General features: G+C 48.7%; 1 protein-coding gene across 1 annotated transcript; it reads right to left on the bottom strand.

The window, feature by feature from the left end:
• Positions 1–10,819: 10,819 nt before the first annotated feature.
• LOC119289235 (pollen allergen KBG 41-like) lies at positions 10,820–11,874 on the bottom strand. The gene has a single exon (XM_037568599.1). It carries the CDS (start codon positions 11,826–11,828, stop codon positions 11,031–11,033), a length of 798 nt encoding a protein of 265 aa, XP_037424496.1. The 5' UTR covers positions 11,829–11,874; the 3' UTR covers positions 10,820–11,030.
• Positions 11,875–13,773: the final 1,899 nt, after the last annotated feature.

The raw sequence follows: 13,773 nt of genomic DNA, 5'->3' as shown, positions 1-13,773 counted from the left end.
AAAAGAAAAAACCAGTCACGCCCCCAGGACGCCGAATTCCGCCGGTTCGGCCCATTTTTTGGCCCGGCGATCCCAGGCTGAACCCAGCGCACTAGGGGCGCTTGGGGGATCCGGCGGAAGGAAAAGCGGTGTATGGGCCACCACTATCAGGCGAAAAATGTTTTTACATGTCTAGATTCGCCCCCCCCCCCGCGCGCGCACTACCCCTTCTGCCGCCGTGCCGATCTTGGTGCCGCCTACCTGCCCATCGCCGCTAGAAAGGCCATTTTGCTGCCGGAAAGAGGGGGTTTGCCGTAGCAGCCTCCACTCCGCTCCTGGGCAAGCTTTCCGGCGCTCCGGCCACGCAGGCGGGGTTACCAGCGGCTGCGCGACTACCATGCCCGCCAGGTGTTCGGCGATTTGTCTACTCGGTGATGGACTCGGATGACGAGGAGACATTTGCGGTGCTGCTGGAGGAGGAAGCCGATGCCGACGCCCAGGACGAAGAGCACCTCATGGTCCTCGCCGCTTGATACGTCTCCAACGTATCTATAATTTTTGATTGTTCCATACTATTATATTATCTGTTATGGATGCTTAATGGGCTTTAATATGCACTTTTATATTTTTTGGGACTAACCTACTAACCAAAGGCCCAGTGCAAATTGCTGTTTTTCTGCCTATTTCAGTGTTTCGCAGAAAAGGAATATCAAACGGAATGAAACCTTCGCGAGGATCGTTTTTGAAACAAACGCAATCCAGGAGACTTGGAGTGGACGTCAAGAAAGCAACGAGGCGGCCACGAGGCAGGAGGGCGCGCCCAGGGGGGTAGGCGCGCCCCACCCTCGTGGGCCCCTCGCAGCTCCACCGACCTACTTCTTTCGCCTATATATACTCATATACCCTGAAAACATCCAGGAGCACCACGAAAGCCTATTTCCACCGCTGCAACCTTCTGTACCCGTGAGATCCCATCTTGGGGCCTTTTCCGGCGCTCCGCCGGAGGGGGAATCGATCACGGAGGGCTTCTACATCAACATCATAGCCTCTCCGATGATGTGTGAGTAGTTTACCACAGACCTTCGGGTCCATAGTTATTAGCTAGATGACTTCTTCTCTCTCTTTGGATCTCAATACAAAGTTCAACTCGATCTTCTTGGAGATCTATTCGATGTAATACCTTTTGTGGTGTGTTTGTCGAGATCCGATGAATTGTGGGTTTATGATCAAGATTATCTATGAACAATATTTGGTTTTCTCTGAATTCTTATATGCATGATTTGATATCTTTGCAAGTCTCTTCGAATTATTAGTTTGGTTTGGCCTACTAGATTGATATTTCTTGCAATGGGAGAAGTGCTTAGCTTTGGGTTCAATTTTGCGGTGTCCTTTCCCAGTGACAGCAGGGGCAGCAAGGCACGTATTGTATTGTTGCCATCGAGGATAAAAAGATGGGGTTTATATCATATTGCTTGAGTTTATTCCTCTACATCATGTCATCTTGTTTAATGCGTTACTCTGTTCTTATGAACTTAATACTCTAGATGCATGCTGGATAGCGGTCGATGTGTGGAGTAATAGTAGTAGATGCAGAATCGTTTCGGTCTACTTGTCACGGACGTGATACCTATATACATGATCATGTCTAAATATTCTCATAACTATGCGTTTTTCTATCAATTGCTCGGCAGTAATTTGTTCACCCACCGTAAAATATGCTATCTTGAGAGAAGCCACTAGTGAAACCTATGCCCCCCGGGTCTATTTTCCATCATATTAATCTCCCGTCAACTAGCTATTTTTATCGTAGTTTATTTTGCAATCTTTACTTTTCAATCTATACAACAAAAATACCAAAAATATTTATCTTATTATCTTTATCAGATCTCACTTTTGCAAGTGGCCGTGAAGGGATTGAGAACCCCTTTATCGCGTTGGTTGCAGGGTTCTTAACTGTTTGTGCAGGTACTAGGGATTTGCATGTAGTCTCCTATTAGATTGATACCTTGATTCTCAAAAACTGAGGGAAATATTTACGCTACTTTGCTGCATCATCCTTTCCTCTTCAAGGGAAAACCAATGCATGCTCAAGAGGTAGCAAGAAGGATTTCTGGCGCCGTTGCCGGGGAGATCTACACACAAGACAAGACATACCAAGTACCCATCATAAACTATTATCCCTCGCATTACATTATTTGCCATTTGCCTCTCGTTTTCCTCTCCCCCACTTCACCTTTGTCGTTTTGTTCGCCCTTTTCCGTCCGTCTCTTTTTGCCTACCTTTTTGTGAGCTCGCTCTTTGTGCGATTTGTTGCCATCATGTCTGAAACGGGGGAGGTTATCATTGATAAGGATAATAGTAATAACGCGGGAAACTTTGATACTTTTGATGATCCTGTTGAAAAACCTACTATTTTACACACTAAAAAGTTTCGGGTCGGTAGTGGTAATATTATTGGAAAAGGGGTTATTCAAGATTTCTTTACTTGTGCCAGTGCCTTGCCCACTATGGGTGGGTCTATTCTTCATAGAACTAGTAGTCTTGCGGATGCAATATCCTTGCTTGTAGTTGAACTTCAAAGACAGTTTATTCATTTGCATCCTTGCATACAAAGGATTTTTCTAGAATTTTCCAATATTGAGCATTCTTCTGTTAAGCGAGCAGCTACTATCTTTTTGGCACATGAGTTCAGATTTATAATGAAAGAGGCCAAAGAAAATTTTGCGCATTATAGGGTGGATGCTGGTCGTCCTCCCATAGAAGCTATCCCTTTTAATCAAGAAGACATAATGCGTTTACAATCTTTAGATCATGTTGCTTATAATGAAAACCTTAGAAAAAGGGTTCCTACCAATGTTCTAGTTGATAGAATCTCCGAACTTAATGATGATTTTGCTATTCAAAACAATGGGCTAGGTTTTTTCTCTTGAGCAAAGGCTCATGACGTTTTGCCAAAAGAATGCTCATAATGATGAATTGGTTGTGCAATATGAGGGGCCAAAGGAGGAACCCATACCTCCCGAGCTTGATCTTGGGGACTTTTGTCCCATTAATTATTTAGCCCTTTTAATTACTTTTGCTTGCCACAAAGAAAACTTGCTGCTGAACGTAGGGAATATGAGATGAGTTTTCATGATTTACCTTATCATTATGGCAATACGTAGATCTATTCTTGTTTTTATGCCTAGTTAGGGGCGTTAAACGATAGCGCTTGTTGGGAGGCAACCCAATTTTATTTTTGTTGTTCCTATTTAGTAATAAACAATTCATCTAGCCTCTAGTAGATGTGGTTTTGTGTTTTAATTAGTGTTTGTGCCAAGTAATACCTTTAGGATAACCTACGGTGATAGTTAATTTGATCTTGCTGCAAAATAAAAACTTTTGCGCGCACGAGATTAGTTTTCATAAATCACAGGAACCTGCTTTTCAGTTGATTCTTTTTGCAGAAGATTAATAAACAAATTTATTAGGACTTCCTAATTTCTCAGAATTTTTGGAGTTACAGAAGTATGCGTTTGATACAGATTACTACATACTGCTCTGTTTTTGACAGATTCTGTTTTTCATGTGTTGTTTGCTTATTTTGATGAATCTATGGCTAGTATCGGGGGGTATGAACCATAGAGAAATTGGAATACAGTAGGTTTAACACCAATATTAATAAAGAATGAGTTCATTACAGTACCTTAAAGTGGTGGTTTGTTTTCTTATACTAACGGAGCTCACGAGATTTTCTGTTTGAGTTTTGTGTTATGAAGTTTTCAAGTTTTTGGGTAAAGATTTGATGGATTTTGGAATAAGGAGTGGCAAGAGCCTAAGCTTGGGGATGCCCAAGGCACCCCAAGGTAAAATTCACGGACAACCAAAAGCCTAAGTTTGGGGATGCCCCGGAAGGCATCCTCTCTTTCGTCTTCGTCTATCGGTAACTTTATTTGAGGCTATATTTTTATTCACCACATGATATGTGTTTTGCTTGGAGCGTCTTGTATGATTTGAGTATTTGCTTTTTAGTTTACCATAATCATCCTTACTGTACACACCTTTTAGGAGAGACACACATGAATCGAAATTTATTAGAATACTCTATGTGCTTCACTTATATCTTTTGAGCTAGATAATTTTGCTCTAGTGCTTCGCTTATATCTTTTAGAGCACGGCGGTGGTTTTATTTTATAGAAATTATTGATCTCTCATGCTGCACTTATATTATTTTGAGAATCTTTTAGAACAGCATGGTAATTTGCTTTGGCTATAAAATTAGTCCTAATATGATATGCATCCAAGATGGGTATAATAAAAACTTTCATATAAAGTGCATTGAATTCTAAGAGAAGTTTGATACTTGATGATTATTTTGAGATATGAAGATGGTGATATTAGAGTTGTGCTAGTTGAGTAATTGTGAATTTGAGAAATACTTGTGTTGAGGTTTGCAAGTCCCGTAGTATGCACGTATGGTAACCGTCGTGTGACAAATTTGAAGCATGATTTATTCTTTGATTGTCCTCCTTTGTGTGGAGGTCGGGATCGCGCGATGGTTAACTCCTACCAACCCTTTCCCTAGAAGCATGCGTGTAGTACTTTGTTTTGATGACTTCTAGATTTTTGCAATAAGTATGTGAGTTCATTATGACTAATGTTGAGTCCATGGATTATACGCATTCTCACCTTTTCATCATTGCTAGCCTCTTCAGTACCGTGCATTGCCCTTTCTCACTTTGAGAGTTGGTGCAAACTTCGTCGGTGCATCCAAACCCCGTGATATGATACACTCTATCACACATAAACCTCCTTATATCTTTCTCAAAACAGCCACCATACCTACCTATTATGGCATTTCCACAGCCATTCCGAGATATATTGCCATGCAACTTTCCACCGTTTCATTTATTATGACACGCTTCATCAATGTCATATTGCCTTGCATGATCATGTAGTTGACATCGTATTTGTGGGAAGGCCACCATGCATAATCTTTCATACATGTCACTCTTGATTCATTGCCTATTCCGGTACACCGCCGGAGGCATCCATATAGAGTCATATTTTGTTCTAGTATCGAGTTGTAATCTTTGAGTTGTAATTAAATAGAAGTGTGATGATCATCATTATTAGAGCATTATCCCAAAAAAGGCCAAATAAAAAAAGGGGAAGGCCAAATAATAAAAAAGAGAGAAAAAAAATAAAAGGGACACTGTTACTATACTTTTTCCACACTTGTGCTTCAAAGTAGCACCATGATCTTCATTATAGAGAGTCTCTTATTTTGTCACTTTCATATACTAGTGAGAGTTTTTCATTATAGAACTTGGCTTGTATATTCCAATGATGGGCTTCCTCAAATGCCCTAGGTCTTCATGAGCAAGCAAGTTGGATGCACACCCACTTAGTTTTTTTTGTTGAGCTTTCATACATTTATAGCTCTATTGCATCCGTTGCATGGCAATCCCTACTCCTTGCATTGACATAATTGATGGGCATCTCCCTAGCCCGTTGATTAGCTGCGTCAATGTGAGACTTTCTCCTTTTTGTCTTCTTCACACAATCCCCATTATCATATTCTATTCCACCCATAGTGCTATGTCCATGACTCACGCTCATGTATTGCATGAAAGTTGAAAAAGTTTGAAAAAACTAAAGTATGAAACAATTGCTTGGCTGAAACCGGGGTTGTGCATAATTTGAGTATTTTGTGTGACGACGATGGAGCATAGCCAAACTATATGATTTTGTAGGGATGAACTTTCTTTGGCCATGTTATTTTGATAAGACATGATTGTTTAATTAGTATGCTTGAAGTATTATTATTTTTATGTCAATATTAAACTTTTGTCTTGAATCTTTCGGATCTGAACATTCATGCCACAATAAAGAGAATTACATTGAAAATTATGTTAGGTAGCATTCCACATAAAAAATTCTGTTTTTATCATTTACCTACTCGAGGACGAGCAAGAATTAAGCTTGGGGATGCTTGATAGTCTCCAACGTATCTATAAATTTTTATTGTTCCATGCTATTATATTATCTGTTTCAGATGTTTATTGAGCTTTAATATGCACTTTTATATTTTTTGGGACTAACCTACTAACCAAAGGCCCAGTGTAAATTGCTGTTTTTTTGCCTATTTCAGTGTTTCACAGAAAAGGAATATCAAACGGAATCCAAACGGAATGAAACCTTCACGAGGATCGTTTTTGGAACAAACGCAATCCAGAAGACTTGAAGTGGACGTCAAGGAAGCAACGAGGCGGCCACGAGGCAGGAGGGCGCGCCCAGGGGGTAGGCGCGCCCCCACCCTCGTGGGCCCCTCGCAGCTCCACCGACCTACTTCTTTCGCCTATATATACTCATATACTCTGAAAACATTCAGGAGCACCATGAAACCCTATTTTCACCGCTGCATCCTTCTGTACCCATGAGATCCCATCTTGGGGCCTTTTCCGGTGCTCCGCCGCAGGGGGAATCGATCATGCAGGGATTCTACATCAACACCATAGCCTCTCCGATGATGTGTGAGTAGTTTACCACAGACCTTCGGGTCCATAGTTATTAGCTAGATGACTTCTTCTCTCTCTTTGGATCTCAATACAAAGTTCTCCTCGATCTTCTTGGAGATCTATTCGATGTAATACTTTTTGCCGTGTGTTTGTCGAGATCTGATGAATTGTGGGTTTATGATCAAGATTATCTATGAATAATATTTGGTTCTTCTCTGAATTCTTATATGCATGATTTGGTATCTTTGCAAGTCTCTTCGAATTATCAGTTTGGTTTGGCCTACTAGATTGATATTTCTTGCAATGGGAGAAGTGCTTAGCTTTGGGTTCAATCTTGCGGTGTCCTTTCCCAGTGACAGCAGGGGCAGCAAGGCACGTATTGTATTGTTGCCATCGAGGATAAAAAGATGGGGTTTATATCATATTGCTTGAGTTTATCCCTCTACATCATGTCATCTTGCTTAATGCGTTACTCTATTTTATGAACTTAGGGCTTCTCCAGCCGCGCCCCCAGGAAGGCCTCCCCAGGCGTTTTTTGCGCCGGCGCCAAAAAAACGGCCCAGTCGCGCCCCCAGGAGCCCGATTTTCACCGGCCTGGGCCGAAAACAGCGCCGGCGGACCCAGGCCGAACCCGGCGTGCTGGGGGGCGCCCGGGGGCGCCGGGGCAAACTGTTTTGGCGCGAAAAAGCCGCGGGCCAGCCGCGTCAGGGACACGGCGGCTCGTCTTCCCCCAACTGCCTCGGTTCCCGCGGGGAATCAATGGCAAGGCTGCCGCCGGTCAGCCTTGCCATTGATTCCTCACGGGCGGCACGTCACGGGATAGCGCGCTGACGCCTCCCCTCCCTCGCACGCCTACACACGGGCGCGGAGCGGCTATAAAAGCCGGCGGTCAGTCGTCTATGCCCACACCAGACTCGCCCCTCACCGCCGCCCAGCCCCTCTCTCTGTCTCCGTCTTCCTCTCCCGAGCGCCACCGGCAGCCCCTCTCTCTCCCTCTCTACCACCGCCGAGCCCATCGCCATGGCAGAGCGCTTCCCCGGAGACGAGGCGGCGACGAATGGCTTCGGCCGCCGTTCGCTCCGCAAACAGGAGTCCTGGCTCCTGTTCCAAGCGAACATCCCGGTGCCGCCGGACATGCGCGCCGGGCCGACGGGGTGGCGGCTCAGCGACGGGGGAGTGCCCGTTCCCCCGTTACCCGACGCCGTGGCGAAGCCCAGGCACTTCGCCGAGGAGATCGAGGTCACGCGCGCCTCCCTGACCGACGACGAGCGCTCCCTCCCCCAGTACGTCGCCGGCAATCATGCGGCTTCGGCGGCGTACTTCCAGCGCCGCCAGCAGCAGCGCCTGGCCTCCACCAACGGCGGGCCGGTGGTTGACGGCGTGAAGAACAGCGAGGGGCGCCACCTATGGTGGGGCGTCCCCGGCCGCATGCTGGATGGCGTGCTGGCATACCTTGACGGCGGCAACAACCCGCCGTTGACCTATCCTGCGACGGGGGCCGCCCCGTCGCAACACCAACGCGCATGGGCACCAAGGAGGTTCACCTCCTCCTCGTCTTCCTCCTCTCGCTCATCTTCCCACTCCTCCGGTTCTCCGGTGCTTCTCGGCGTCAAGGCCGAGCCCGCGGCGAAGACGCCAATCGGTCGGCGCACTCGCAGCGTCGGCATCATCATCAACGAGGGCGGCCGGTGCGCCTCATCCTCGTCGGCACCTCCGCGCTTCGTCAAGCCAAAGATGGAGCCGGGGCTAGCGCCGGTGAAGACGGAGCCGGGGTTGGCGCCAGTGAAGGCAGAGTTCGACGACGACGACACGGCCCTAGAATGGGCGCGCCAGGACTCCATTGCGATGGAGAAGGCGCGCTGGGAGAAGGAGAAGGAGCGCTAGTGCGCCACCCTGCACCGCTTCGAGGAGCGCCGACGCGGCCGCGATGAAGACGGGGTCGTCGTCTTATGCGACAGCGACGACGAGGACGACGCGCCGCCGCCAGTCCGCCATGGCGATGCTGGGCAGGGGTCCAGCAGGGGCGCCCGCGTCAAGGAGGAGAAGGCCGACGACGACGATGGCGGCGATGGCGGCGACGACTTCAGCCCCTTTCTTTTTTAGATTAGGTTAATGTAATGAAAATGCACGAATTTCACCGAAATTTGCCATGTTTGGCCAAAATTGAACTAGTTTTTATCATAACTTCGTCGAACGGTCCTTCTTTTTTTTATTTTAATACGCGCCTGGGGGCGGCCCTGGGGGCCGACGGCTGGGGACCGACTCGCCCCCAGGGCCATTTTTTGCGCCGGCTCACCCCCAAGCGGCGCTTTTAGACGCCCCCTGGGGGGCCAACGGCTGGAGATGCCCTTAATACTCTAGATGCATGATGGATAGCGGTCGTTGTGTGGAGTAATAGTAGTAGATGCAGATGCCTATATACATGATCATGCCTAGATATTCTCATAACTATGCGCTTTTTTATCAATTGCTCGGCAGTAATTTGTTCACCCATCGTAAAATATGCTATCTTGAGAGAAGCCACTAGTGAAACCTATGGCCTCTGGGTCTATTTTCCATCATATTAATCTCCCGTCAACTAGCTATTTTTATCGTAGTTTATTTTGCAATCTTTACTTTTCAATCTATACAACAAAAATACCAAAAATATTTATCTTATTATCTTTATTAGATCTCAGTTTTGCAAGTGGCCGTGAAGGGATTGACAACCCCTTTATCGCGTTTGTTGCAAGGTTCTTAACTGTCTGTGCATGTACTAAGGATTTGCATGTAGTCTCCTACTGGATTGATACCTTGGTTCTTAAAAACCGAGGAAAATACTTACGCTACTTTGTTGCATCACCCTTTCCTCTTCAAGGGAAAACGAATGCATGCTCAAGAGGTAGCACCGCTCTAGCCGCCTGTTCGCGAGCAATGCAAAGCCGCGGCGAGGTGTTTCGGCGCCGGGCTGGCAAAAGGCAAAGCAGAGGCATCGACTGAAGGGCTATTGCTTGCTCGACGCCGACTACTTCACCGACACTCCACTGCACGGGGAGTAAGTATTTCGGCGCCGTTTATCGGATGAGCTGAAAGATCTTCCTCGGGATTGTGAATTCCACCCGAGAGTTCGTCAGCTACTTCAAGTGCAAGAAGGATTGCACCGGCACACTTGGATTCACCTCACTCCAGAAGTGCACGACAACTACGAGGATGCTTGCATACGGAGCTCCCCGTGATATACTGGAAGACTATGGATGCATGGCCGAGTCCACCACCATTGAGTGTTTGTACAAGTTCTGCAGAATAGTGGTGGCAATGTTTGGACCATAATACTTGCGATCACCCTATGCTGAAGACACTGCTCGGATCCTAGTATAGAATGCAACAAGATGATTTCCTGGGATTCTTGGAAGCATCGACTGTATGCATTGGGCATGGAAAAACTGTCCATTTGCTTGGCAGGGGATGTACAGAGGTTCCAAAGGAGCTTGTAGTTTGGTACTTGAGGCGGTGGCCAAACAGGACCTCTGGATTTGGCAATCCTTCTTCGGTATGCCAGGAACTCACAATGACATCAATGTACTGCAGTGCTCAAATGTTTTTGCCAAGCTTGTTGAAGGTCATGCTCCTCCGGTGAACTTCAAGGTCAATGGGCGCCACTACAACAAGGGATACTACCTAGCAGATGGCATCTATCCGAGATGGTCCACATTTGTGAAGACCATCTCAAACCCTATGCCAGGAGGCAAGAACTCCTACTTTGCCAAGTGTCAGGAGGCTTGCAGGAAGAATATCGAGCGGGCGTTTGGTGTGCTCCAATCTCGATTTGTTGTTGTCTGGTACCCCGCTCTGACCTGGTTGAAAGATCAAATGTGGAAAGTCATGACTTGCCGTGTCATCTTGCAAAACATGATCATTGAGAGCGAGCAGGAAGAGCCAGTGTTTGACACTGAACCATATTACATGCAGGGTCCTCTTGCCAAAGTTGATCACCAGCTACCGGCAACCTGGTCTGCCTTACTCAATATGCGTCAGGAGATCCGAGACCCACATGTGCATCAAGAACCGCAACACGATTTGGTGGAGCACCTATAGAGGCTCAAGGGCAACACCTAGCTCGACATGTGATGAAATATGAGTTTTTTTGTGTTCAAATTATGAGTTTGATTTGTTGAACTATTTGATTTGTATTGATTTCTGTGATGAACTATGTGATAAAAATTAATTTTTGTTCAATTTGTTCCAAACCACACCGAACATGGGCCAAAATTGGGCCGACTTTCGCCGAAAGTGGGCCAAAATCGGCGGCTGAGGGGGGCGAGCTTGGGGGTCAGCTGGAAACCCGAGCCCCCTACGCCGATTTTTCCGTCGGTTGGCCCCCAGCCGGCGCTATTTCAAGCCCCGGGGGGGCCGAACGGCTAGAGATGCTCTAAGAAGTCATCGATCTCGATCGCCGGTGCATGGAACGAAAACAAAGAATTGATTTTGATTATCGATCAAACTCGCTCACCGCCACAGTAACGTACACACGTACACATATGCATATCTACATATAGTATATGCGTGATGAGCTCAGACTTTGTAGCCACCGGCAGCGGCGGCGGCGGTGGGAGTGGCGGGGGCGGGGACGACCATGGAGACGATGGTGTCGCTCAGGAATGACTCAATGAGCGTGCGCTTGTCCTGGGAATTCCTGGGAAGAAACGTGGCGTAGCTCTTCTTGACGGTGGACTCGAGGGCAGGGACAAACTTGTAGGCCTCGTATGCATCACCCATGGTCTCCTTGATGGCCTTGCTGAAGGCAGAGTCGAAGACGGTGGACCTGTCCTTTATCGGGGCAGCGTCGGCAGTGGTGGCTGCAGTGCTGAAGGCGGCGTCGATCTGGTCGATGGCCTTGAGCTCGCCGGCAGGGATCGGCCCCTTGACTTCCTCACCGGAGTGGACCTTCAGGATGCCGACGATGATGCAGAGTGACTTGTCGAACATGGCCACGAAGGATTCATACTTGGCCTCCGGGGTAGCACCCTGGGCTTTTTGTGAGGCCCCCGCCAGAGTGAAGCCGACCCTGGAGTTGAAAATGGCTTTGGTGCTGGACGTGTCGGTGACCCCCTCAAGAGACCAGCTGCCGAAGATCTGCACGAAGGTGTTCGCGAATATCTTGCCCTTGTCCATTGGAGGGGCTGCGGCTGCGGCCGCCACGGCCGCCTTGAAGGCGTTGTTGGCCTTCTCAACTAGCTTCTGCTCCTCAGTCGTGGCCTTGGGCTGTGGCCCGGCTGGGGCGTAGCCAGCTTCGGCAGCGTACGAGACGGCTGGCCCCGCCACGAGGGCGACGGCCACCAAGAGCGCCACTGTACACTGCTGCACCGCCATTGCTGCTTCTCTTGTCTTGCGTTGGTTGGTTTGCACACTACGTAGGAGGAGAGATTGTGGTGCGATGTGAGGATGAAGGAGCTTAATTAGCTCTATATATACATCGACCCGCACGTTGAGAGGCCCAGAGAGATTACCGCACCCAAATTAGCAATCCCCTCCTCTCCTCTCCTTTTTTAGCCAAACTCATTATCCCCGTGAGCTCTTCATGCCACAAACCAATAATAATAGCATCGATTAGATCCCTAACTACTGTTTAACCTCGTGGGGTGGGTAATAATAAAAGTAATAAAAAATCAACAACGTGCGAAGATGTGATTGGACATAAGGGAAGGGAGGGGCCCACCCCTTAAAAATCAGGAGGCATAGTTACTTAGTTAGGATGTTTATGTATTCTCTTCGTAGGAGCCCGTGAATGTAGCATTTTCGGGGTAATAACCTTCCAGTCCGAACTGTATAGGATCCTCTCCCCTGTACCAATCCTCCAAATATATCCACGCTTGAAGGATGAAAAAGCAAACATGATGTTGTGGCCACGTGAATGATGAGCCTTTCTTAAGGGTAGATTGTAAGAGATCATAGTTAGGCTAGTACTTGGCTTTTAAAATTCTTGCGTGGAACAAATTAGGTTTAGGTATGAATCTCGATCATTGCTTGGCAAGCATCGCAAGGCTAAAAGAATATATAAATCTCTAAAGTCCTTACCCCCTTCACTTTTAGGAAAGAGAATTGTCCACCATGCGAGCCAATCCATCTTTTTATTATCCTCCTCATCTCGCCACCCAAACTGAGCAATAATGTCATTAATTTCTTTGCAAATTCCTTTAGGCAAATAAAATACAAAGATGGCGAACACAGTTATAGCTTGAGTTGTGGCCTTTAGAGCATCTCCAGCTGCACCCCAACAGGCCTCCCAAGGCCATTTTTTAGCACCGACGCTCAAAAATCGGCCCAGTCGCGCCCACAGGAGCCCAATTTTCGCCGGTTAGGGCTGAAACTAGCGCTGACGAACCCAGGCCAAACCCGGTGCGCTGGGGGGCGCCCGGCGGCCCCGTACAATCTTTTTTGGTGCGAAAGAACGGCGGGCCCGCCGAGTCAGCGACCCCCGCGCCTCGTCGTCCTCATCGCCTCGGTTTCCATGGGGAATCAATGCCAAGGCTGCCACCGGTCAGCCTTCCATTGATTCCTCACGGGCGGCGCGGTGAGGCAACGCGCCCTCTCTCGTCACGCGTACACATGCCACCCCCCGGCCGCTATATAAGCCGCCCCTGCCTCGCCGCTGAACGCACCCTACCCGCAACCCCCCTCTCTCCCCGTGCACTCATAGCCGTCGCCGCCGAACTCTCTTTCCCTCTCTCCCGGTGCATGCACAGACGATGGGCGAAAGGTGCCCCGGCGAGGGGCAGCGGACAATGGCTTCAGCCGCCGCTCTCTACACGAGTGGGAAGCCCATCTCCTCCACGAAGCGAACTACCCGGCGCCTCCCGACATGCGTGCGCCGGGGCGGTGGAGGCTCAGCGCCGGGGGCGTCCCCGTCCCCCCGCTGCCCCCTGCTGCTCGACGTCGAGCACCCCCACTACTTCCAGGCTGAGATCGACCGTGTGCGGGCGTCTCTATCGGAGGAGGAGCGAGCCCTTCCGGAGTACGACGCCGGCAACCACGAGGCGTGGGCAGCGTACTTCGAACACCGAAAGGCGGAGCGGCTGGCCTCCATCAACAACACGCCACTGGTGAGGGGGCGCAACAACAGCGACGGCCGCCGCCTGCGGTGGAGCGCCTCCGGCCGCACGCTACACGCCGTCCTCGAGTACCTCGAGGGCGGCAACGATCCGCCGCTGACGTACCCGGCCGCCCCGGTCCCCCGCCAAAGTTGCGGTTCATGGAAGCCGAGGAGGATGCTGGGCGGGTCCTCCTCCTCCCGTTCCTCCTCCCGCTCCTCCGGATC

Source organism: Triticum dicoccoides, chromosome 4A (genome assembly GCF_002162155.2).
Source record: "Triticum dicoccoides isolate Atlit2015 ecotype Zavitan chromosome 4A, WEW_v2.0, whole genome shotgun sequence".
Taxonomy (NCBI): Eukaryota; Viridiplantae; Streptophyta; class Magnoliopsida; order Poales; family Poaceae; genus Triticum; species Triticum dicoccoides.
The sequence above is the reverse complement of the archived record's forward strand: the minus strand, read 5'-3'. Positions and strand labels throughout refer to the sequence as shown.

What these genes read in the sequence shown, in the direction of transcription:
- LOC119289235 (XM_037568599.1), bottom strand. Translation starts at nt 11,828, where the DNA reads ATGGCGGTGCAGCAGTGTACAGTGGCGCTCTTGGTGGCCGTCGCCCTC.